This window comes from Ranitomeya variabilis, chromosome 2, assembly GCF_051348905.1.
Source record: "Ranitomeya variabilis isolate aRanVar5 chromosome 2, aRanVar5.hap1, whole genome shotgun sequence".
NCBI classification, from domain to species: Eukaryota; Metazoa; Chordata; class Amphibia; order Anura; family Dendrobatidae; genus Ranitomeya; species Ranitomeya variabilis.
The window spans coordinates 297,714,354-297,741,542 of record NC_135233.1 but is presented as its reverse complement, the minus strand read 5'-3'; the positions used below and the strand labels follow the sequence as shown (position 1 = coordinate 297,741,542).

At 43.3% G+C, this 27,189-nt stretch overlaps 1 protein-coding gene across 1 annotated transcript in view; it reads left to right on the top strand.

The window, feature by feature from the left end:
• The window catches only part of SMARCA1 (SNF2 related chromatin remodeling ATPase 1), a 116,853-nt gene extending 111,948 nt beyond the window's left edge, over nucleotides 1-4,905 (top strand). Inside the window, exons 23-24 of the mRNA XM_077285121.1 lie at nucleotides 3,087-3,194; nucleotides 4,502-4,905. Coding sequence (XP_077141236.1) covers nucleotides 3,087-3,194; nucleotides 4,502-4,564 — 171 coding nt within the window. The 3' untranslated portion in view covers nucleotides 4,565-4,905. The remainder of the gene's footprint in view (nucleotides 1-3,086; nucleotides 3,195-4,501) is intronic.
• The last annotated feature ends 22,284 nt before the right edge of the window (nucleotides 4,906-27,189 follow it).

The following is a 27,189-nucleotide window of genomic DNA, read 5'->3' as shown; positions in this document are numbered from 1 at the left end:
GCTACATTCCTGGTTAATTAGCGCTTTCATTTCTGATTTCCCTGCCTGGCTACTAATGTCACACACCCTGTGAGTTATCCATCATGCTAAAGAGGATGGTGCTGGGCGGGGAAGCAACCTCCAGTAGTAGTGGCTCCTTAAGTGCTCTGTCAGGCTAGAGCACTTAACGCATGATTTGCATATGAATGAAAAGGCAAATTACTCCAGGATGCAGCCATAAATAGACATAAAGGTGTCGATAGACATATTTCAGTGACCTGCATTCCCACACATTTGTTTTGAAGGGTTGACCTTATTGATAGATTCCCATTAAGAATTAGGTATTTTTAGACAATACATGCAAACTTTTTTTTTATTCTTAACTGTTGCATTCCAAGAACCATATTTTTGTCCGTTTTCTTTCAGCATAGCTGGATGAAGGCTTGTTTTTTTCAGGATGAGTTGTAGTTTTCAGGGGCACATTTAACATATACGGTACTTTTACTAGAAGCTTAGGAGAACTTGCTGATCTCTTGGGGTCCGTCTGCCTGGACCCATAAAGGTCCCGAAAGAGGGGGAGCTCAGTTCTGAATGGAGCAGAGTTGTGCCTGATAGACAATGAATGGAGTGGAGGTCAATGGGAAAGTCATGTACAGCACTCCAATATTTCCAGCAGGTCTATAGACAATGAATGGAGTGGAGGTCAATGGGAAAGTCATGTACAGCACTCCAATATTTCCAGCAGGTCTATAGACAATAAATGGAGTTGAGGTCGAACATGTGCATCTCCGATCCATTCAGGATGGGTCTCCAGAGCCTGATCTGTGTCCCTAAGTTTATTCATTTTCCTACTTTCCATGCATAAAAAAAGCCAAAGTGTTGTGCACTTTATCTACTGCCAACAAACCTTTGTTCTAGGGATCACATGTGTCACACAGGTTATAATGGCAAATGACATGTTATATGTTAGTAATATACCACCACTTATACTATACAAAACCTACAAGAAACAAAATGAGCAAAAATCCTGCTGTAACTAAATAAGTAAAAAGCAAAAGTGCATTTAAATAACACAGAGTTCTTAGTAATACTTCTTAGTAATACTGTTTTTGAACAAAAATAGAATAAATGCCATCCCACCTCGACAAGGTGACTCTGATTGTCCCGGTCCTACTCATTTTGTTTCTTGTAGGTTTTGTATGTTTTATGGCCAATGTGAACATGTGTTTATTTGCTGCATGTATACCAACTCCAACCAAGCTCAATTTTTGTGTTTTTTTTCACCACTTATACCAGTATGGTTGGCAGACCCCCTTTATGCCACGGTTAGTTATGAAGCTGCCTTAACACAAGACACACTAGTCATCGCAAAATCGAGGAGACATATCCAATATTGATACAAGTTTCAGATCAATATTGGAAATGCAAATATATGGGTTTGTGAATAAATCGGACAGCCAACGGATGTCATCCTAGTGCGAAGTGCTGTGCGGTTTTCGCAGATTGCTAGCTAGTAGATGGTAGAGAAGGTTTTTTTGTTTCTCATCCGAGACAAACTGAAGAAACTCAGATCAAACTAGGATGAGACTCTGAACAAAACCACTGACCGTTCATGAAAAAAACACATCTATATGAGCCTTTACATTGAGAAAGTGACCTCATGTAATACATTCTCTACACACACTAACACCTTCTTTCCCCACACATGATGGCTGATTTAATCGCCGGGCACCAATGGGCTGTCATGACGGCTGGCGTCTGGTGATAACCCCCATGCCTGTTATTATGACCCACCTGTGAAAGGCGTTCATAGGAGATCATCATTTTAATTATACATAGCAGTGCTGATGCAATGCTGTGTATAGCACAAGCGATCAGATGATCACAGCTTCAAGACCCCTAAGGGGACTAATAATACAGTAAAAAGTGGGGAAAAAAAGTTTAGAAAAAAAAACCCAAGTTCAAATCACCTCCCTTACCGCATTAATAATAAAGCATACACATATCTGACAACGCTGCATTCATAAACGTCAGATCTATCAAGACATGAAGTAAATTAATCCGATCAGTAAGAAAAAATAAAGACTACATCAGTTTTTTTTTGTTTTGTTTTTTTTGGGGGGGGGGGGGGTGGCCCACCTCAAGATTACAATAAAGGGCAATTAAAACATCATATCTACCCCAAAATGGTATCAGTAAAAATATCAGCTGAAGGAGCAAAAAATAAGCCCTCATAGCCCCAGGTAATGAAAATAGAATGCATTACTGGTCTTAGAAAATGGCGACAAAAGCAAATCTGGAATTTTGGACTTGGAATTTTATTCCTGCGTATCAGTACATGACATGATAAAATAAAGGATATCATTCTAAAAGTACGATTCCTTCCGCAAAAAAAAAACCTCATACTACTATGTTGATGGAAAAATAAAAAGGTTATGGCTCTTGACAGAAGTGGAGTGAAAAAAAAAAAAGTCAGAAAATCGCCCGGGGTTGAAGGGGTTAAGGCTTTTTAATTTATTTATTTATTTATAAGGGTCAATGTGAATCCTATAGGGATTAATTGTTCTGATCCGATATGCTGCCGAGTCATCAGCCCATCAAGAAGACCTTTACAGTAGTGCTTTTCTCCATCAGATAGTTGGAATTCTTATAATTGTGCCACAATCTTTCTAGACACCAACTTAAAGAAGCCCTCCTCCTCGCAAAGTATCCTCTTAATATATCGCAGTCACATTATGTAGCACTGTGCACTTACAATTGCTCATTGTGCCCTATGATGGGAATGCTTCTTTGTACATTGGGAACTAGGAGAACATTACTAAGAACATTGGCTATCTTGGTTGTGGAAAGCTAGTCAGTGATCCTTGAGTGCACGGTCATTTTTTTTCTTCTAACTATGACCTAATCTCCACGTGTTGGCATTTAAAAAAGTGTCACGCTGTCCTCCTAACAAGCCTGCTGCAATTCGCAGATCTCCGATAATGCTTTGTAGTTAAGAGCGCCTAGAGTAAAGCATGGATTTACACATTAGGTCACTTATTCTCTGTAGATTGCCTTTATCATTTATTAATCTCTGCAATTTCTGATTCCTTTATAAAATTTGTTAGGAGCTGCAAAGACGCTGTAATACCCTTATATCACTGATCGAAAAGGAAAACCTGGAAATTGAAGAAAAGGAAAGAGCAGAGAAAAAGAAAAAGACACCCAAGCAATCGGTAAATATAAAGGAAAATATTGTGTACCTGAGCGCTGAACACCTAAATGAAAATTCTAATTAAATGATGATTGAGAATTAGATTTTTTTTTTTTTTTTTTTTATAGAAAAGAGTCACATGCATACATACATAGAGTTCACTACTAAACTTATAAAAATGTCACTGAATAAAATAGTACTAGCAAAAATGCTTTTAAAAACACAACTGCTATTAAAACAGCATGAAACACCACCTGCAAGTCTGTGATTGAGGCTTGGGCTGGATTCAGATTTACTTTGTTTTATCCAAGCACAAGTTAAAGGGAACCTGTCACTTTGGAAAGCACTATTAGCCTGCAGATACGGGGTTAATCTGCAGGTAATTTGTGTTACAATGCTGGCCCCCTTACTGAAAGTGCGGCTACCGGGAGGAAATGAACTTGTTTCATCTCTGGAGCCACCAGCTTTCAGTCATGAAGCAGCCATAGTCATTGCACACAGCACCGCTCACTATACTGTGAGCGGCAGAAGTAAGTACACCATGGTGTTTTGATTTAAAGCTCATTCTCCACAGAGCGAGCTGTCAATCATAGTGTGGTGGCGTGCTTACATCCACAGCTAACAGTGTAGTGAGCGGTGCGTTGGGTGATGACTGTAGTCCCTCCGTGCACCCCTCGACTGAAAGCCGGTGGCTCCCGGGAGGATTAAAGCTCATTTTCTCCCAGCAGCTGCACTTTCAGGAACGTGGCCAGGAAGCATTGTAATGCTATTAATCTCCAGATTAACCCTATATTTGCAGGTAAACAGCATTTTCCGAGGTGACAGGTTTCCTTTTAATACAATGGAGAAACGTGTGTTATTATTCGCATTGATCCCTTCTAAGCTTTGGCTGAAAAAACTGTACTGAAACCTACACGTGTAGAAAATCAAAAGCAAGACACATGTAAAGCAAGTATTGGCTGATGCTCACTTGAAAGTCCGCCTCTCTGGTCTAGCTGTATGCAGTTTGACAGACAGGAGAGCAGGAGGAGACAATGAGCTGTCGCTTCACCATGTAATCCACCTCCGTGCCTCATCATCTAGAGACAGATTACACTTGACAACAGGCGGGTTACACAGGGAGGGAGACACCAAGCATCCAGAACTTTGAAGTGACTTTTCATGGATAATATAATACATTTTTTTTATAAAATGATTTAAAAATTGTCTATTTATTACATTGTCTATCAGCTGAGATGAAAGAGTGTAAGTTCAGCCACCATTTAAATGTTAAGAGATATTCTGTAAATCCCGGAGTCATATTGTTTTTTCTTTCCTCTTTTCTTTCAGTCGGGTAAAAGAAAGGCTGATGCAGACACTATGAAGAAGGATGCAAAGAAAGTCAGGTCCTAAAGTTTCCTGGAAAGTTGTGTGTAGGATACAGATAGAAGACTGCCATTTCTATATTCCTATGATATAATAATGCCTCCTGTGAAGTTAACGTTCAATGATTGCGCTTTTCCATAAGTTCCTAATCACAGTTACATGTGTAAGAATGTGTATATTTTTCATTGTCAACCTGATAAAAGACGTGTCATTATATTTTATGCTTCCCATGATATAGACATCTTCTGTAGTTTGTGATTTTCATATATATTATAGCGGTTCTTGTTTTAAGCAAGTGAAGATAGTTTTAGCTTTTCTATGTTTTATACTGTATGCAGTGGCTTTTAAATAAAATCTAAACCTAAGTAGCTTCAGACTTTACGTTTTTACTATTTTGATAGATCTGAAGACCATTAGTTAGATTGCACAGTTGAGACCATTGCTAAACTCTTTGACAATAAAATTAAAGACAATCCTGCATGAAAAATTGTCCAAAAAGTCATTTTTTTTTTTTACATAATGTGACCCAGGACCGAAGCAGCCGAATGAATTCTGAGGTATTCAGAGCCATACTGTGTGCTCAGATCCAGCCAAGTCAGTCACCTGATGTCAATTCAATTGAGCAAGCATTTCACTTGTTAAAGACTAAACTTCAAACAGAAAGGCCACAAACAAACAGCAACTGAGAACCACCGCAGTGAAGGCCTGGCAGAGCATCAAAAAGGAGGAAACACAGCATCTGGTGATGTCCATGAGTTCAAGACTTCAGGCAGTCATTGCCAACAAAGGGTTTTCAACCAAGTACAGAAAATGAACATTTTATTTAAAATTATTTAATTTGTCCAATTACTTTTGGTCCCTTTAAAAACAGGGTGGCACATGTTAAGGAGCTGAAACTCCTAAACCCTTCATCCTATTTTAATGTGGATACCCTCAAATGAAAGCTGAAAGTCTGAACTTCAACTGCATCTGAATTGTTTTGTTTAAAATTCATTGTGGTAATGTCTATAACCAAAATTAGAAAAATGTTGTCTCTGTCCTAATATATATGGACCTAACTGTACATAGGTTGAAACAGACGTAGGTCCATCAAGTTCATCCTTTCTCCACCAATTTTACATTTGTCACTAATTTAACTATAACCCACAGTGTTATGTGCACTGAGAAAATCATCCATCCCTTTTGTAAATGCTGTTATAGTGTCGGCCATTACTGCCTCCTGTGGTCAGCATTCAACAGTCTGACTGCTCGAACTGTAAAGAACCCTTTCCTATTTAGCTGCTGGAATCGCCTTTCTTTCAACTGCACTGAGTGTCCCCTGGTCCTTTGTATGGTCTTTGGAAGGAATAAGTTGTGTGCTAGTCCTTTGTACTGGCTTCGCATATATTTATACATATAAACTGAACTAACACTAATTTATGAAAATCCTTTTTAAAATGTGGAGCCCAAAACTGGATCCCATATTCTAGATGTGGCCTCACCAGTGATTTATAAAGGGGTAACAATATGTTGGGACGACAGGATTTTATCTCTCTTTTTATACATTCTAAAATCTTGTTTGCTTTTGAGGCTGCTGCTGGCATTGAGTTCTGCTGTTCAGCTTACTTGTAACAAGAAAACCCAAAGTCCTTCTCCTGATATTTTGTCCCGAACATACTCCCAGTTAATGTAGGATTAAACTGTTCTGGATCATTACTCTACATTTATCAATATTAAATCTCAATAAACGCGTCAATACATAAAACATTGCTTCAGCTCTCGTGTGTCCTGAAACCTTCCTGTGCAATTCCACCAGCAGCACAGAAAAAACACTCAATATTCCATTACAGTACATGCAGATATAACCGCACTTACATAGCCTTGGCTTCTATCACTTTTTCATAATGACAGTGCAAGGACCCATATTGCTTGTGCTTCTGTGAGCAGCCTGTGGCCTAAACATGTTACCTTGGTTGGCAGCGTCTCCAGACTTGTCTCCCCATTGAGCACATGTAATTTTTCGTATATTGCCAAGGTAGTTGCCAGCAGTGGATCTTGATGATTTCTGTGCCCAAGTTTATTCAGAGTGGCAGAACATTTCTCAGACAACCATTAAAAACCTCATTGTATATTTGAGAAGATGGCTATTATCTGGCTCCTACTGCAAAACACATTTGCTGCAAATTGGCATTATAAATTGAATGTGGTGTCATATTAATGTAGGCAGAATGCCTAACTAAATAATCTCTCATAATGTGTATGGGAAGTTCATTCGGCCCCATGCAATATTTGCATTAGTATTTTCTTACGGTATAGTCTGGTACAATAGATCCCAACACTCTATAATTAAACAGATTCTCTATATTTGTTCCAATGTCCTCTGATTATTGTGAAGATTTAATATTGCATCATCACCATACCTAGTATCTGCACAAGCGGAAACATAAAAGGATGCAACTGTAGAAAGGCTGATGATACCTGCACCATTGCAAATGATCACTATTTGTCCTTATGTGATATGGGATCCTAGTTAACGGCCTCTTATCTGCCATATTACTGTCGTGGCCTGCGCGAGAAGTACTGCCATGTGTTGTACCCCAAATCACACTGTAAAGTCCCTTAGTGGGAAAAATTAAAGCTTGGCTCTGTGGGTCAGACAGGCTCTCAGATGATTAACTCCGGGTTCCTCCCTCAACCAGGGGAGATCCTTTCTTCTGGTTTAGCAGTTAGTAGTGACTACCGATTCCAGTCTTCTGGGCTGTGGAGCGTCACCACACTGCTCAAAGCTGCCGGTCAACTCGGGAACTCCCGATCAATGTTTTCTGGAGATTCGAGCAATATGGCTAGCCCTATAGCATTTCCACTGTCTTCTGGCGGGTCATTCCATCCGATTTCAATCAGATAGTGCCACGGCCACAGCATACATCAATCATCTATGGGGTACCCGCAGCCAGGCGGCCATGGCCGAGGTCGCTCACATTCTCCGATGGGCAGAGACCAATCACTCGGTGATCTCGGCGGTGCAAGAAAACTGAGTGGCAGACTTCCTCAGCTGCCAGGGTCTTACCTCTGGCGAGTGGGAACTTCATCCGGAAGTCTTCCAACAGATCTGCCTTCGCTAGGGAACTCCGGATATAGATCAGATGGCATTCAGACTGAATGCCAAAGTACTCGAGTTTGTAGCTAGGTCTCAAGATCCAAAAGGCTCGCAGTGCATGCTCTGGTTCTTCTGTGGTGCCAGTTTCGGGTCCCCTCTTCAGCTATTTCCAAGAGTCTTTAAGAAGCGGAAATGGTTCCAGTGTTCCCAGGCTGACCATGTCAGGCGTTTGTTTGCGGAGCTAGTACAATTTGTTGCCGTCTTTCTCTGGCGATTGTGGGATCATCCAGATCTGTTCTCCCGGGACCGTTTTTGCAACAAAATGGCAACTAAGGACTTTCAAGCAGAAAGTTTCACGTGGTACTTCCCTATGGCATACCGCTAGATTTTTGGGACCTTAACTGGTCCTGGGGGTCTTAACGGGAGACTCCTTTTTGATCCGCTTCATGATGTATCTGACTTCACTGTCATGGAAGGTCTCCTTTTTTTGCGGCGGTCATGTCATTCTGGCGTGTTTTTTCGCAGCTAGCCGCTCTGTCCTTTCTGATGCTTTTCCTTACTTGAGTCAAGCGAAGGTTGTCCTCAGGCCATACCTGTCCCTTGTTGCCAAGGTGGTATCATACTTCCACCGTTACAAGGACATTGTTCTTCTTCTTCTTGTTTGACTCCATTCCACAAGGTGGAACGGGTTCTCCATGCTGTGCACGAGGTGAAATCTCTGAGAAGGTATGTATAGAGGACGGCATCCTCCCGAAGGTCGGACTATTTATTCGGGCATTCTGATGGTTTCAGGAAGGGTGTAGCCGCTTTATCAGCTATGATATCCAGGTGTATTCGTTCCAACATCCAGGAGTCCTTCCGCATCATAGGTCAGCCTATCCCACCGGGGATCAGGGCACACTCAACTCGGTCGATTGAGGTTTCTTGGGCCATTAGGCACCAGGCATCAGCAGAGTACGCATTCTTGAAACACTATAATTTTCACACCCAGACTTCCGCAGATGTGACTCTGGGCATGCGGACTCTGCAGGCCGCGGTAGCGCACTCTTAGGTAGCAGTTACGCAGGATCTGATCTGTTATGTTGTCCCCACCCAGGGACTGCTTTGGGACGTCCCATGGTCTTTATTCCCCAATGAGGCGAAGGAGAAATAGGGATTATTGTGTACTCACCATAAAATCCTTTTCTCCAAGCCAATCAATGGGGGACACATCACCCACCATGTTAATAACTTTGTGCTTGTTCTCTAATTGACAGGTTATACTCTTACATGTTGTTATTGATCTACTGCTTTTGCACTGAACTGGTTCTCTGGGAGCCAGCATGGGGGTGTATACTGCAGGGGAGGAGCTAACTTTCTGTGTAATACTTAGTGTCAGCCTCCTGATGGCAGCAGCATACACCCATTGTCTGTGTCCCCCAGTGATTGGCTCAGAGAAAAGGATTTTCAGTACACAAAAATCCCTTTTTTTTTTCCTTAACATGCTACTTTTTAAAAATAATAAAGTTGGCCATCTGCTTTACTGAAAATGCAGCTCCAGGGAGAAAAGTAACTTTATTTTCTTCCTTGAGCCACCGGCTTTCAGTCATACAGGTCTGCTGGAGCAGTGTGAGCGGCAGCTGTAAGCAGAACTCACCACTTTGATTGACAGCTCACTCTGCACTGATGTATTGCTGAGCTGGCTATCAGTCAGTCAAAGTGCCAGGGTGTGTTTACAGCCACCATTCACAGTTCTATGAGCAGTGACTGTGTCCATGCCTCTATAACTGAAAGCTGGTGGCTCCCAGGAGGAATAAAGTTAATTTTCTCCCGGGTGCCGCACTTACAGTATTGCGGCTGGGCACCTTCATAACGCTATTAACCTGCAGATTAACCCTCTGTCTGCAGGTACAGTAAATAGAATGATAATAATTTTGCTCTTATTCTAGAGCAGGATGTGAGGACCAGAACAGAATCTTCAGAATTAAAGGTACCGCTAACTTAATGCAGATTTCCATATTGAAGCCCATGTCAAAAAGATAAAACGATTATATTTTGCAAATCATAGTATAATATTACATTACATAAATATTATATTAAAATAACATATGGAAAAAGCTTTCTCATTTTGACAAGATGGAGTCCAGTTGTGACCAACATGTCTTTTTTCCTACACAAAAATGAAATGCAAATCATTCTAAGGAATAGATACATTATTACGCATATTACCTTTTTGATGTGCCATTATTAATTATATGATGTAAATGCTCCAAGGAAAATACATTTACCATAATTTCAAATTAGATGTTTTATAGACAAAATAATCTATAATTATGATATAAAAATAATGGAAATGAATTGCATAATGTTAACATTAAAATAACGAATATGACTTTCGTGTCTGTTATTATCATATATATAAATGCTGCTGGAGGGTGTAATAACATGAAGTAGCTAAGCACCCGTAATGGAGGAAACCTATTCATTCATTGTGTACTTTTGTCACTTGTTTACAAAATGAAATGCACAAAGAATCTTAAACTGTATCTGATGCCAGTGAGGGGTGAACCTAACAAATTCTACGTTCCCCCACTACGTATACTGTAGGAGAGTCGAGGATGCAGTAGATTAGTTCCTATGGCTAGTGGTGGAATATGAGGTAAGACCTGGCTGTTAGTAGATGTTCTCCAAATTTTATCTGTTGGATGGGGGAACAAGGATACAGTCCCAGAAATTTGCCAAATTGGTTGCCTCCTGGAGGCAGTACTATTTACACGGAATCTGTTACCAGGTTTTGCTATGTAATCTGAGAGCACCATAATGTAGGAGCAGAGACCCTGATTATAGTGATGCGTCACTTACTGGGCTGTGTTTTGCTGTTTCAGTTTTACCAGTGTTTTATCAGCAGGAGATTATCACTACAGGACTAGGTGTCTCCTGCCTCCTAGTCCAACCACACCCCCTACACTGATTAGCAGCTCTCTGTCACTGTACAACGTACACAGAAAGCTTGGTGTGTCAGGCAGCAGAGGAAACTGGGATTGTATCAGAACTGCTGAACCCAGTAAACTATGTGATACATCAGTGGAATCAAGGGCTCTGTCCCTACCGTATGCTGCTTGCAGATTACAAAGTAAAAACACTGCTGACAGATTCCGTTTTAAGCAAGTCTTTCTAAAGCCTCACCCATATCTCTGTAGGCAGATGGCACATAACGTTTTTATTCTTCTGCATTATTAAATGGGTGAAAGTTACTAAGTGACTGCAGACTTCTGAATCCTTACAGTGTGCACATTGCGCTCTGTCATGACTGCAGACTTCTGAATCCTTACAGTGTGCACACTGCGCGCTCTCAGGATTCTCTGTTGTTACTGATGAGAGCAGGCAGTTAAGTGACCACAAGTATGCAATTTACAAGCGGTAATGTACAAACTAGACATACTTGGCCTCAATACAAGTGACTAAGGTGAAATCAAGTACGTCTTGGTGGAAGGATTGACCCAGTAGAAAATATTTTCGGAAAATTTCTGGGATCTACTTTTTTATATAAAACTTTTATTCTTTAAATATATTTGCAAAATGAGAAGTATTTTAAAAAGACTAATTTCCTACAGAAACCACTAAATTAAGCACAGCTGCATCTAAAGATGTTAAAAGGTTTCTCTTTTCTGCAAAGTCTTGGCTGCAGCAGAAAATGTTTTTGTGGGATGTATGGGTGTTCCCTGTGTGGGATGATTGGGAGGGAGAAGGACTTAAAGGGGAATTTCCATTTTGAACATCAATAAGATATAGATGCTGATTCCACCCAGGGACCCTTCAGATCAAGACCACATTTTCTCCATTCTGTTGTATGGGAGTTCCAAAAATTAGCAGCTAATATTTTCAAATGTTTAAACTCCCATATAAATGTGAAGAGAAAGCGGAGCATAACCAGCCACCTCTCTATTCCCAACAGCGATTTCAAAATATATGCTGGTCCCAGTGATGGAGCCATCACCTATAAGACATTTATGACACAGCCTGTGGAGTGAGGGTGGCCTTCAAACATTCCATTGACAAACTAATAAAGTACATTATACAGGTTGTGTTACACAATGAGAGACACTTATGTAGCTGCAAGGAAGAAATAAGTATAAACCATGTTAATGCAGGTAATATGATGAACTGGAGAGTGCACGGGATCAAAATCAAGATCACCTAAACCTAATAACCTAAATAACAGGTTATGAGTAAGAGGCGTCTGCCTCGAAACGCATCAACTTTCATGGTCTAACAAACTTTTTTTTAGAAAAGATTTTTTTGACATGCCATCTCTCCATTGCAGTGTTTTTAATTATTGGAAAATAAAGTTTTGCACTTTTTAGATGTGTTGGATCTTCGCTTTTTGGACTTCTTAATACTTATGACACTATACAACTATACTGCAAGTGAGTGAGAACTGGGCAGGGGATACAAGTTCACTTGAGCTCATCGTTCACCCCTTTGTTAGCTACATATGTCGGGTTATCTTGATTTTAATGTACATTGCTACTGAGCTGAGCCTGGCTTACCCGAGGACCCCATGCAATATACCCCTCATTTATTAAAGTGAAACATTTTCAAACCCATTCATGAACAATGGTGATATCGCATTTTATTCTCTGTAATTGCTGATGTTTTTATCCTCCACTGAATACATTTTTTAAGTGAGTAAAGAAAAAGTTTTTTCACTATCTCGTTGAGCTGGATTCCTCATCATTTTCCTGATTCTTTAGCAGCGCAGATTTAGGCTATGTGCACACGATGTGGATTTGCTGCGGATTTTTCCGCGCAGAAACGCTGCAGATCTGCACTGTGATGTACAGTACAATGTTATTCAATGGGAAAAAAAGCCTGTGCAGATGGTGCGGAAAAATCAGTGCGGAATTGCTGCGGATTTCAAAGAAGTGCATGTCACTTCTTTTGTGCGGATCTGCAGCGTTTCTGCACCCCTCCATGATAAAATTCCTTAGTGGCAAAAACTGCAGAAAATCCGCACAAAATCTGCATCAATTCCGCATAAAAATCGCTGCAAATCCGCGCCTGCGGATTCTGCCAGGAGATGCAGATTTTGTGCAGAAAATTATGCACCTCTTTTCCTACGTGTGCACATAGCCTTAGACACCACCTTTTTTCAAGTACATAAAAGTCTAAATTCATGCATTTTTTCTGATAGTGATACATTTCTCAGATTATACTTTTTTACTGTCCTTTTTATTACTCAAAATAGCTCATGGTCTTTTTAAGGATTTTATCCCTGTTTCCCCCCTCTTCGGTAAATAATTTCCTAAACACCATATATTATAGACTAACATTGATTCTAACTTTACAAAAATAATTAAAATGTCAAGATACTTTTACTTTCATGACAATTTTTCTTTAGTCAAAATTAGTTTTATTAGTCTGGGGCGATACACAGGCATTTTCAAAAGTGTTAATTTCAGTCCAGAATACCTTAAATTGAACATAAATGCAACTTTGGAGGCATTTTAATGCAGCAATCATAGCACAAATATATAAAGAGGCTAGAAAAAAGTTTTATGTAGCTTTCATGCAATTTTTGTGAAAATTTCATAACAGCCAATATTTAAAGGGAACTTACAGTTATATGAAAAAGTTTGGGCACCCATATTAATCTTAAGCTTAAAGGGAAGGTGCCGCAATTTTGTTTTTGTATTAAAAACGATTGTTTATATAAACAATTATTTTTAATACAAAATTAATTTTTTTAACTTTAAGATCTTTTTTATTATTAATTATTTTTTCAGCCACTGGGCGGCGCCATTTTGCTTCGCAGGAGTGTAAGAGTCCCAGCACGACACTTACACTCTGCAAATACGGCAGCCCTGGGCATAGGAGACTGCGGTCGGCATCCGACCCCATAGCTATCATTGTGCTGCTCCCTGCTCTGATCTGGCCACGTCCCCTGAGCTGTCTCCACATCACAGCAGAGGCAGGAGGTCGGCGCCATCTTTCTTCAGCCCACAGTGGAGTGTACCTGTGAGCTCCAGTGCGACTTGAGAGCTGTGCTGTTGGAGGGGCATCTCCCCTTCACACTGTCAGCGGCCGTTCCCTATCCTCTTCTCTGCTGCCTGGTGTGTGATCTCTAGAATCCCTAGAGATAATGAAGTGCTGCGGTCTGATGTCCTTATCATGCAGAGAGGTAACACGGGGGAGGGGAAGAGTCTCTGTGCTGCTCCCGCCCTGCCTCTCACTGCAGCCACTGATCAAGGACATCAGACCGTGCATCTAATCCTATCCTGTGATACTGACTGCTCTGCTGTGCATCTAATCCTATCCTGTGTGATACTGTGCTGAGCTGTGTATCTAATCCTATCCTGTGTGATACTGTGCTGAGCTGTGTATCTAATCCTATCCTGTGTGATACTGACTGCCGCCCTGTGTATCTAATCCTCTCCAGTGTGATACTGTCTGCTGAGCCGTGCATCTAATCCTATCCTGTGTGATACTGACTGCCGCCCTGTGTATCTAATCCTCTCCTGTGTGATACTGTCTGCTGAGCCGTGCATCTAATCCTATCCTGTGTGATACTGACTGCCGCCCTGTGTATCTAATCCTCTCCTGTGTGATACTGACTGCTATGCTGTGCATCTAATCCTATCCAGTGTGATACTGACTGCCGCCCTGTGTATCTAATCCTCTCCTGTGTGATACTGACTGCTGAGCCGTGTATCTAATCCTATCCCGTGTGATACTGACTGCCGCCCTGTGTATCTAATTCTCTCCTGTGTGATACTGACTGCTGAGCCGTGCATCTAATACTATCCTGTGTGATACTGACTGCTATGCTGTGTATCTAATCCTCTCCTGTGCGATACTGTCTGCTGAGCTGTGTATCTAATCCTCTCCTATGCACTCCTCTCCCCCCTGCATGTCTTTCCCCATTGCACACACAGCTCAGTGCGTGCGATAACAGGAGCTGCGGGGGTCATGCTGTATTATGGCATTATGTGTGATTTATATGACTGTATTATATGTGATCTACACTCACTGGCCACTATATTAGATACACCTGTCCAACTTCTTGTTAACACTTAATTTCTAATCAGCCAATCACATGGCGGCAACTCAGTGCATTTAGGCATGTAGACATGGTCAAGACAATCTCCTGCAGTTCAAACCGAGCATCAGTATGGGGAAGAAAGGTGATTTGAGTGCCTTTGAACATGGTTGTTGGTGCCAGAAGGGCTGGTCTGAGTATTTCAGAAACTGCTGATCTACTGGGATTTTCACGCACAACCATCTCTAGGGTTTACAGAGAATGGTCCGAAAAAGAAAAAAAATCCAGTGAGCGGCAGTTCTGTGGGCGGAAATGCCTTGTTGATGCCAGAGGTCAGAGGAGAATGGGCAGACTGGTTCGAGCTGATAGAAAGGCAACAGTGACTCAAATCGCCACCCGTTACAACCAAGGTAGGCCTAAGAGCATCTCTGAACGCACAGTGCGTCGAACTTTGAGGCAGATGGGCTACAGCAGCAGAAAACCACACCGGGTACCACTCCTTTCAGCTAAGAACAGGAAACTGAGGCTACAATTTGTACAAGCTCATCGAAATTGGACAGCAGAAGATTGGAAAAACGTTGCTTGGTCTGATGAGTCTCGATTTCTGCTGCGACATTCGGATGGTAGGGTCAGAATTTGGCGTAAACAACATGAAAGCATGGATCCATCCTGCCTTGTATGGAGCATCTTTGGGATGTGCAGCCGACAAATCTGCGGCAACTGTGTGATGCCATCATGTCAATATGGACCAAAATCTGTGAGGAATGCTTCCAGCACCTTGTTGAATCTATGCCACGAAGAATTGAGGCAGTTCTGAAGGCAAAAGGGGGTCCAACCCGTTACTAGCATGGTGTACCTAATAAAGTGGCCGGTGAGTGTATATGGCAGTATTATGCTTGATCAGTATTGTGGAATGATATCAAAGCTATATGACAGTATATGGCTCAAGAATTGGTGTAGGAAGGAGGGGTTTGGGTTCCTGCAGAACTGGGCCGACTTCTCAGTTGGCTACAGGCTCTACGCTAGGGACGGGCTGCACCTCAATGGGGAAGGTGCAGCTGTGCTGGGGGAGAAAATGGTTAGAAGGTTGGAGGAGTGTTTAAACTAGGGATTGGGGGGAGGGTATTCATTTTATAGGAGGGGAAGATAGTGCAGATAGAGACCTGGGCACAAATAAGGAAGTTGGGGGTGGCGGTGGCATGGGGGGTGGGGTTAGAACAGTTAATAATTTAAGAAAGAATAGAGGTACAGAGAGTAACATCAAGTGCATGTATACTAATGCCAGAAGCCTCGCCAACAAAATGGACGAATTAGAACTAATGTTGTTGGAACATAATTATGACATGGTGGGGATATCTGAAACATGGCTGGATGAGAGCCATGACTGGGCTGTTAACTTGCAGGGCTATAGCCTGTTCAGAATTGACCGTACAGATAAGCGAGGGGGAGGGGTGTGTCTATATGTAAAATCGACCTTAAAACCCATCCTGCGTGATAATATAGGTGAATTTAATGAAAATGTAGAGTCCCTGTGGGTGGAGATAAGGGGAGGGGGAAAAATAATAAATTACTGATAGGGGTTTGTTATAAATCTCCAAAACTAATGGAAGCAATGGAGAATATCCTCGTAAAGCAAATAGATGAAGCTGCGACTCAAGGAGAAGTCATTATTATTGGGGACTTCAACTACCCTGAAATAGATTGGGGAACAGAAACCTGCAGTTCCAGCAAAGGTAATCGGTTTTTGACAACTATGAGAGACAATTACCTTTCACAACTGGTTCAGGACCCAACAAGGAGGGGGGCACTGCTAGACCTAATATTAACCAACACACCAGACCGCATATCAAATATAAGGGTTGGGGGTCACTTGGGGAATAGTGATCACAAAATAATAAGTTTTCATTTAACCTTTAATAAGATGGGTAGTAGGGGGGTGACAAGGACACTAAACTTCAGGAGGGCAAATTTCCAACGGATGAGAGAGGATCTTGGTGCAATTAACTGGGACGATATCCTGAGACACAAAAATACACAAAGAACATGGGAGACGTTTATTAGCATCCTGGATAGGACCTGTGCACAGTATATACCGTATGGGAATAAACATACTAGAAATAGGAGGAAACCAATATGGCTAAATAGAGCTGTAAGGGGCGCAATAAGGGACAAAAAGAAAGCATTTAGAGAATTAAAGGAAGTAGGTAGTGAGGAGGCATTAAATAAATACAGAAAATTAAATAAATTCTGTAAAAAGCAAATCAAGGCAGCAAAGATTGAGACAGAGAGACTCATTGCCAGAGAGAGTAAAAATAACCCCAAAATATTCTTTAACTACATAAATAGTAAGAAACTAAAAAATGATAGTGTTGGCCCCCTTAAAAATAGTCTGGGTGAAATGGTGGATGAGGATGAGGAAAAAGCCAATATGCTAAATGACTTTTTTTCATCAGTATTTACAAAAGAAAATCCCATGGCAGCCAATATGACTAGTGATAAAAATTCCCAATTAAATGTCACCTGCTTAACCCAGCAGGAAGTACGGCGGCGGCTAAAAATCACTAAAATTGACAAATCTCCGGGCCCGGATGGGATACACCCCCGAGTACTGCAGGAACTAAGTACAGTCATTGATAGACCATTATTTTTAATCTTTAAAGAGTCCATAATAACAGGGTCTGTACCACAGGACTGGCGTATAGCAAATGTGGTGCCAATATTCAAAAAAGGGGCAAAAACTGAACTCTGTAATTATAGGCCAGTAAGCTTAACCTCTACTGTGGGTAAAATCCTGGAGGGCATTCTAAGGGATGCTATGCTGGAGTATCTGAAGAGGAATAACCTCATGACCCAGTATCAGCACGGGTTTACTAGGGACCGTTCATGTCAGACTAATTTGATCAGCTTCTATGAAGAGGTAAGTTCCGGACTGGACCAAGGGAACCCAGTGGACGTAGTATATATGGACTTTTCCAAAGCTTTTGATACGGTGCCACACAAAAGGTTGTTACATAAAATGAGAGTAATGGGGATAGGGGAAAATATGTGTAAGTGGGTTGAGAGCTGGCTCAGGGATAGGAAACAAAGGGTGGTTATTAATGGAGCACACTCGGACTGGGTCACGGTTAGCAGTGGGGTACCACAGGGGTCAGTATTGGGCCCTCTTCTTTTTAACATATTTATTAAAGACCTTGTAGGGGGCATTCAGAGTAGAATTTCAATATTTGCAGATGACACTAAACTGCAGGGTAATCAATACAGGGGAGGACAATTTTATATTAGAGGATGATTTATGTAAACTAGAAGCTTGGGCTGATAAATGGCAAATGAGCTTTAATGGGGATAAATGTAAGGTCATGCACTTGGGTAGAAGTAATAAGATGTATAACTATGTGCTTAATTCTAAAACTCTGGGCAAAACCGTCAATGAAAAAGACCTGGGTGTATGGGTGGATGACAAACTCATATTCAGTGGCCAGTGTCAGGCAGCTGCTACAAAGGCAAATAAAATAATGGGATGTATTAAAAGAGGCATAGATGCTCATGAGGAGAACATAATTTTACCTCTATACAAGTCACTAGTTCGACCACACTTAGAATACTGTGTACAGTTCTGGTCTCCGGTGTATAAGAAAGACATAGCTGAACTGGAGCGGGTGCAGAGAAGAGCGACCAAGGTTATTAGAGGACTGGGGGGTCTGCAATACCAAGATAGGTTATTACACTTGGGGCTATTTAGTTTGGAAAAACGAAGACTAAGGGGTGATCTTATTTTAATGTATAAATATATGAGGGGACAGTACAAAGACCTTTCTGATGATCTTTTTAATCATAGACCTGAGACAGGGACAAGGGGGCATCCTCTACGTCTGGAGGAAAGAAGGTTTAAGCATAATAACAGACGCGGATTCTTTACTGTAAGAGCAGTGAGACTATGGAACTCTCTGCCGTATGATGTTGTAATGAGTGATTCATTAATTAAATTTAAGAGGGGACTGGATGCCTTTCTGGAAAAGTATAATGTTACAGGGTATATACACTAGATTCCTTGATAAGGCGTTGATCCAGGGAACTAGTCTGATTGCCGTATGTGGAGTCGGGAAGGAATTTTTTTCCCCATGGTGGAGTTACTCTTTGCCACATGGGTTTTTTTTGCCTTCCCCTGGATCAACATGTTAGGGCATGTTAGGTTAGGCTATGGGTTGAACTAGATGGACTTACAGTCTTCCTTCAACCTTAATATCTATGTAACTATGTAATTATATGAGAACTATATTGTGGGATTATGTGTGATATGTGGCAGTATTATGTGAAAATTATATGGTGATATTGTGTGAGAAGTATGTGGCGGTATTATGTGTGATCTATATGGTGGCACTGTGATCTATATGGCAGCATTATGTGTGATCTATATGGCGGCATTATGTGTGATCTATATGGTGGCACTGTGATCTATATGGCAGCATTATGTGTGATCTATATGGCGGCATTATGTGTGATCTATATGGCGGCATTATGTGTGATCTATATGGCGGCATTATATGAGATCTATATGGCGGCATTATGTGTGATCTATATGGCGGTATTATGTGAGAACACTAAGGCGGTATTATGTGAGAACACTATGGCAGTATTATCTTCACAAAGCGGACCCATTCTATGGTGGTTCTGGCTGAGCACCTGCACGCATGTCTGGGGTAATAGAGGGGGCAGCATGACCTCCAGTTAGGTGCAGTCAGGGGAAGGCTGGTGAGGCAGCTGAAGAGAGGCGTCTCATTTTTATTGTTACTATATGGTTACATTTCCCCCCAGCGTCACCCCGGACTGCGCCTGTTGCCTCGCTTTCACACATCGCCAGGACAGGATGGAGAAGACAGGATCTGAGGAGGGGAATGGGGTCTTTGCATGCAAAGTCTGGATCAGAACAGGCCACCAATCCGCAGAAATGTTTCCTGGATTTCTGTGGAGCAGACGGTCCATCCATGTGTATAAAAGACAGCGCTCTATGTACAATCCCTGGCTGCTCCGCGCACCAAACAGGGTGCCCACCCATAGACCAGTACACTGCTGTCCTGAAATACTCTGTGCTGCTGTCACCCTGCTCCCTCCACCATATGTCTCCCAGAATCAGGGCCGGACTGGCCATCGGGCAGTTCTGGCAAATGCCAGAAGGGCCGATGGCAGTAGTGGGCCGCTCGAGTGTGCCGCTGTCGGCACACTCCCCACGCTGTCGCGGCACACTCCCGGCCCCGCATTCAACTATACCGGCGTCATAGACACCGGTACAGTTGAATGCAATGATGGAGGAGAGAGCGTCCGCTGACGCCCCCTCTCCCATCATTCCCCGCTCTGCCTGCCGCTGACACTACGGGTGCGCGATGACGTCATATCATCGCGCACCTGCTGTGTGACCGGGCGGGCAGACTGCATCTGCTGAGACCGGAGCAGCGCGGGGCACGAGGAGAGAGGTGAGTAGTGTGTTTGTTTGTTTTTTTATCAATGATTGATGACTGGATTGTGGAGCTGGGGGGGGGGCTGCCTGCCTGCCTGCCTGCATGCATTACATTCTGTGGGGGCTGCCTGCCTGCATTACATTCTGTGGGGGCTGCCTGCCTGCATTACATTCTATGGGGGCTGCCTGCATGCATTACATTCTGTGGGGGCTGCCTGCCTGCATTACATTCTATGGGGGCTGCCTGCATGCATTACATTCTGTGGGGGCTGCCTGCCTGCATTACATTCTGTGGGGGCTGCCTGCCTGCATTACATTCTATGGGGGCTGCCTGCATGCATTACATTCTGTGGGGGCTGCCTGTCTGCATTACATTCTATGGGGGCTGCCTGCATGCATTACATTCTGTGGGGGCTGCCTGCCTGCATTACATTCTATGGGGGCTGCCTGCCTGCATTACATTCTGTGGGGGCTGCCTGCCTGCATTACATTCTGTGGGGGCTGCCTGCCTGCATTACATTCTGTGGGGGCTGCCTGCCTGCATTACATTCTATGGGGGCTGCCTGCCTGCATTACATTCTGTGGGGGCTGCCTGCCTGCTTTACATTCTGTGGGGGCTGCCTGCCTGCATTACATTCTGTTGGGGCTGCCTGCCTGCATTACATTCTGTGGGGGCTGCCTGCCTGCATTACATTCTATGGGGGCTGCCTGCATTACATTCTATGGGGGCTGCCTGCCTGCATTACATTCTATGGGGGCTGCCTGCCTGCATTACATTCTATGGGGGCTGCCTGCCTGCATTACATTCTGTGGGGCCTGCCTGCCTGCATTACATTCTGTGGGGGCTGCCTGCCTGCATTACATTCTGTGGGGGCTGCCTGCCTGCATTACATTCTATGGGGGCTGCCTGCCTGCATTACATTTTATGGGGGCTGCCTGTCTGCATTACATTCTATGGGGGCTGCCTGTCTGCATTACATTCTGTGGGGGCTGCCTGCCTGCATTACATTCTGTGGGGGCTGCCTGCCTGCATTACATTCTGTGGGGCCTGCCTGCATGCATTACATTCTATGGGGCCTGCCTGCATGCATTACATTCTGTGGGGGCTGCCTGCCTGCATTACATTCTATGGGGGCTGCCTGCATGCATTACATTCTATGGGGGCTGTGCTGCATTATATTGTATGGTGGCTGCCTGCATTACATTCTATGGGGGCTGGCTGCATTCCTTTCCATGGGCCTGTGCTGCATTATATTCTATGGGGCTGGCTGCATTCCATTCCATGGGCCTGTGCTGCATTATATTCTATGGGGCTGGCTGCATTCCATTCTATGGGCCTGTGCTGCATAATATTCTATGGGGCTGTGCTGCATTACATTCTATGGGGCTGTGCTGCATTACATTCTGTGGGGGCTGCCTGCCTGCATTACATTCTGTGGGGCCTGCCTGCATGCATTACATTCTATGGGGCCTGCCTGCATGCATTACATTCTGTGGGGGCTGCCTGCCTGCATTACATTCTATGGGGGCTGCCTGCATGCATTACATTCTATGGGGGCTGTGCTGCATTATATTGTATGGTGGCTGCCTGCATTACATTCTATGGGGGCTGGCTGCATTCCTTTCCATGGGCCTGTGCTGCATTATATTCTATGGGGCTGGCTGCATTCCATTCCATGGGCCTGTGCTGCATTATATTCTATGGGGCTGGCTGCATTCCATTCTATGGGCCTGTGCTGCATAATATTCTATGGGGCTGTGCTGCATTACATTCTATGGGGCTGTGCTGCATTACATTCTATGGGGGCTGCATGCATTACATTCTATGGGGGCTGCCTGCATTACATTCTATGGGGGCTGTGCTGCATTATATTGTATGGTGGCTGCCTGCATTACATTCTATGGGGGCTGGCTGCATTCCATTCCATGGGCCTGTGCTGTATTATATTCTATGGGGCTGGCTGCATTCCATTCCATGGGCCTGTGCTGCATTATATTCTATGGGGCTGGCTGCATTCCATTCTATGGGCCTGTGCTGCATTATATTCTATGGGGCTGGCTGCATTACATTCTATGGGGGCTGTGCTGCATTATATTGTATGGTGGCTGCCTGCATTACATTCTATGGGGGCTGGCTGCATTCCATTCCATGGGCCTGTGCTGCATTATATTCTATGGGGCTGGCTGCATTACATTGTATGGTGGCTGTGCTGCATTATATTGTATGGGGCTGTGCTGCATTATATTCTATGGGGCTGTGCTGCATTATATTCTATGGGGCTGTGCTGTATTACATTCTATGGGGCTGTGCTGCATTATATTCTATGGGGCAGTGCTGTATTACATTCTATGGGGCTGTGCTGCATTAAATTCTATGGGGCTGGCTGCATTACATTCTATGGGGGCTGTGCTGTATTACATTCTATGGGGACTGTGCTGCATTAAATTCTATGGGGCTGTTCTGTATTACATTCTATGGGGGCTGTGCTGCATTACATTCTATGGGGGCTGTGCTGTATTACATTCTATGGGGGCTATGCTGTATTACAGTCTATGGGGGCTGAGCTGTAATGCTGGATACAGCTGTAATTATATGTTATATAGTCGTGTTACTCTCCCCTCACTTCTTGTAGCCTACAAGTGTACAAAGATATTATACAGTCACCATGTGACAAGTGGGCCTGTGTGACTTCAAATGCCAGGGCTGAATTTTAGTCCCAGTCCGGCCCTGCCCAGAATCCTTGCTGCCTGCCATCCTCGGTGTCTACTTGTCAGTATAAGGGCTTGTTCACACTTTCCTTTTTTTGCTGCGGATTTTTCAGCTGTGGATTTTGAAAAACCGCAGTGCAAAACCGCGGTGGTTTTCACTGCGGTTTTTTGTGCGGTTTCTACTGCGGATTCCACTGCGGGTTTCCAACTGCACTTTCCTATTGGTGCAGGTGGAAAACCGCTGCGGAATCCGCAGAAAGAATTGACATGCTACTTCTTTTTTTCCGCAGAAAATCCGCGCGGATTTTCAAGCGGAAAAACGCAAAGTGGGCACAGCGGTTTTTGTTTTCCATAGGGTAACATTGTACTGTACCCTGCATGGAAAACGGCTGCGGATCCGCAGCTGCAAATCCGCTGCGGATCCGCAGCAAAAACCGCAAAGTGTGAACATAGCCTTACTTTGCAATCACCAACAAAATGGCTGCTCACTGGGTTCCTGAATATCATCCTCTCTTATCCCTTAGCAAACACCCAGAAGGGGAGGAGAGGAATGATATCACATACGTCAGCAGACTCCGCCCATATTTACTGCAGTGCAGTAATGTGAGCTAATTGTACACTAGGTTTTTGTCAAATTTCAGCAGCTGCTCCCCCTAGTGTTTAAAAGTGGAAATGTCAAACCTTTTCAAATTATTTTTCATATTTTACTAAATTATAAACAAATGATAATATTTTTTAAGAAAATGTAAACATTAATTCTTTACATTTTTTCAATTGCTGGGAAATTTTTTTTTTTTATGGCACCTTCCCTTTAATGTTTTTTAAAAATTGTTTTTTTTGCAACAGCTATTTAAGTTTCATATATCTAATAACTGTTGGACACAGTAATGTTTCTGCCTTGAAATTAGGTTTATTGGACTAACAGAAAATGTGCAATCTGCATTCAAACAAAATTTGACAGGTGCACAAGTATGGGCACCCTTATCATTTTCTTGTTTTAAATACTCCTACCTACTTTTTACTGACTTACTAAAGCACTTTTTTTGGTTTTGTAACCTCAGTGATCTTTGAACTTCATAGCCAGGTGTATGCAATCATGAGAAAAGCTACTTAAAGTGGCCACTTGCAAGTTGTTCTCCTGTTTGAATCTCCTCTGAAGAGTGGCATCATGGGCTCCTCAAAACAACTGTCAAATGATCTGAAAACAAAGATTATTCAACATAGTTGTTCAGGGGAAAGATACAAAAAGCTGTCTAAGAGATTTAACCTGTCAATTTCCACTGTGAGGAACATAGTAAGGAAATGGAAGAACACAGGTACAGTTCTTGTTAAGGCCAGAAGTGGCAGACCAAGAAAAACATCAGAAAGGCAGAGAAGAAGAATGGTGAGATCAGTCAAGGACAATCCTCAGACCACCTCCAGAGAGCTGCAGCATCAACTTGCTGCAGATAGTGTCACTGTGCATCGGTCAACTATACAACGCACTTTGCACAAGAAGCTGTATGGGAGAGTGATGCGAAAGAAGCCGTTTCTGCAAGCACGCCACAAACAGAGTCAGCTGAGGTATGCAAAAGAACATTTGGAGAAGCCAATTTCTTTTTGGAAGAAGGTCCTGTGGACTGATGAAACCAAGATTGAGTTGTTTGGTCATACAAAAAGGCGTTATGCGTGGCGGCAAAAAAACACAGCATTCCAAGGCAAAAACTTTCTACCCACAGTAAAATTTGGTGGAGGTTCCATCATGCTTTGGGGCTGTGTGGCCAATGCCGGCACCAGGAATCTTGTTAAAGTTGAGGGATGCATGGATTCCTCTCAGTATCAGCAGATTCTTGACAATAATGTTCATGAATCAGTGACAAAGTTGAAGTTACGCAGGGGATGGATCTTTCAGCAAGACAATGATCCAAAACACCACTCCAAATCTACTCAGGCATTCATGCAGAGGAACAATTACACTGTTCTGGAATGGCCATCCCAGTCCCCAGACCTGAATATCATTGAACATCTGTGGGATCATTTGAAGAGGGCTGTCCATGCTCGGCGACCATCAAACTTAACTGAACTGGAATTGTTTTGTAAAGAGGAATGGTCAAAAATACCTTCATCCAGGATCCAGGAACTCATTAAAAGCTACAGGAAGTGACTAGAGGCTGTTATTTTTGCAAAAGGAGGATCTACTAAATATTAATGTCACTTTTCTGGTGAGGTGCCCATACTTATGCACCTGTCAAATTTAGTTTGAATGCAAATTGCACATTTTCTGTTAGTACAATAAGGCTATGTTCACACTTTGCGGTTTTTGCTGCGGATCCGCAGCGGATTTGCAGCTGCGGATCCGCAGCCGTTTTCCATGCAGGGTACAGTACAATGTTACCCTATGGAAAACAAAAACCGCTGTGCCCACTTTGCGTTTTTCCGCTTGAAAATCTGCGCGGATTTTCTGCGGAAAAAAAGAAGTAGCATGTCAAATCTTTCTGCGGATTCCGCAGCGGTTTTCCACCTGCACCAATAGGAAAGTGCAGTTGGAAACCCGCAGTGGAATCCGCAGTAGAAACCGCACAAAAAACCGCAGCTGAAAAATCGACAGCAAAAAAAGGAAAGTGTGAACAAGCCCTAAACCTCATTTCAAGGGAGAAACATTACTGTGTCCAACAGTTATTAGATATATGAAACTGAAATAGCTGTTGCAAAAAAAACAATTTTTATAAAACATTAAGCTTAAGATCAATAGGGGTGACCAAACTTTTTCATATAACTCTATCACTAAAAAATCATGTTTTATTAAAAAAGAAAAAAAGATCATATTTACTTATTTTAGATAGATACTGACTGCTTTAAATGTTAGTATCCATCTAAAAAACATTTTTTTCTTGCTTTTCAATGAAAACGCGCTGACATCTTGTGGATGGCATGGCTTCTCATTGAACCCTCTGCACCATGCCTGCTTCTAATGCGCATGCATAGGCTGACAGACAGAAGCACATTGCTCCAGGGAACACAGTGCTACTTTATCTGAAGATTTTTGTCTGCCTGTGTTCAGCCTCACTATCTACCATTAAAAAATGCTCTGTTAAAAGCAAAGAGCAGTGTGGTAGTGATAGACAGAGAAGCTGCTGACAAGGACACTTATGCTAATATGCTTATCACTGGTGGAGCGCCGGTGTGCGGTTTTCTCAAAAAGTGCAATGATGTCCCCGGTAGCTGTGCATATGGCTTACACTCCCTGGTGCCATTTTGCAAAGCGTATATAAATAGTACAATTCTTTTAACTTTTTATGGGTTTATTGTAGGTAAAAAAGAACAACCAGACAAAGCGTTTTTATGCCATTTAATGTTCACCATAAGTAATCTGTTCTTAAATACCAAAAAAACACTTAACCCGAATATGTTCTCTTTTATAGATCTGTATCTCTATGTACCAGTACAATATGCCTGTAAAGATGAATACTGCTGAGCAGGGCCGCCATCAGGGCATTACTGCCCTTACCTCTCTATGGGGCCTGATGAACAGTAGCAAAAAGGGGGGCCCTGATGCGCTGGCAGCCCGGGCCCTCCTTCCATGCTACTGCTGGTCAGGCCCCAGGTGCAATAGTTCAGGGTCGCTGCAAGCCAGATACGTAACAGCACTGCAGTGATTTAAAGATACACCTACAGTGTTGTAAATGCATCCGGCAGGCAGAAATCGGTGCTGTACCTTTAAGCCACAGCAGAAGCAGCAGACCCGAGTGCAGCATGGTACGGACGCCGGTCATGTGACATGCTGCGCGCTCTTCTTCATTCCAGAGCAGAGCAGCATGTCATGTTCGTGGGAGATAGGAGAGGAGACATAGAAGTCAACGAAGTGCAGGCAGAGGAGGCTGGCAGTGTGTGAGGACTCAGAAGAGGCTGCAGGGGGAATTGAGGTGAGGGGAGTGAGGAAGTGGGAGGCTGCTGAGGAGATGAGAAGCTGCTGAGATGAGAAGCTGCTGAGGAGATGAGAAGCTGCTGAGGAGATGGGAGGCTGCTGTGGAGATAAGAGGCTGCTGAGGACATGGGTGTCTGCTGAGGAGCTAAGAGGCTGCTGAGGAGAAAAGAGGCTGCTGAGGAGTTGGGAGGCTGCTGAGGAGAGGGGTGGCTGCTGAGAGGAGTGAGGAGAGGAGGCTGCAAAGGAGTGAGGAGAGGGGAGGCTACTGAGAGGACTGAGGAGTGGGGAGGCTGCTGAGAGGAGTGAGGAGAGGGGAGGCTGCTGAGGGGAGTCTGCATCTGTCAGGGGGAGGCTAGTGAGGGGAGGCTGCATCCGGCAGGTGGAAGCTGCTGGGGGGAGTCAGTGTCCTGCATCTAAACAGGGTGAGGCTGAGGAGGCAGCGGTAGTAGCGAGGACAACCAGGGCTAGTCGACAAGGAGCGGCGGAGCCAATT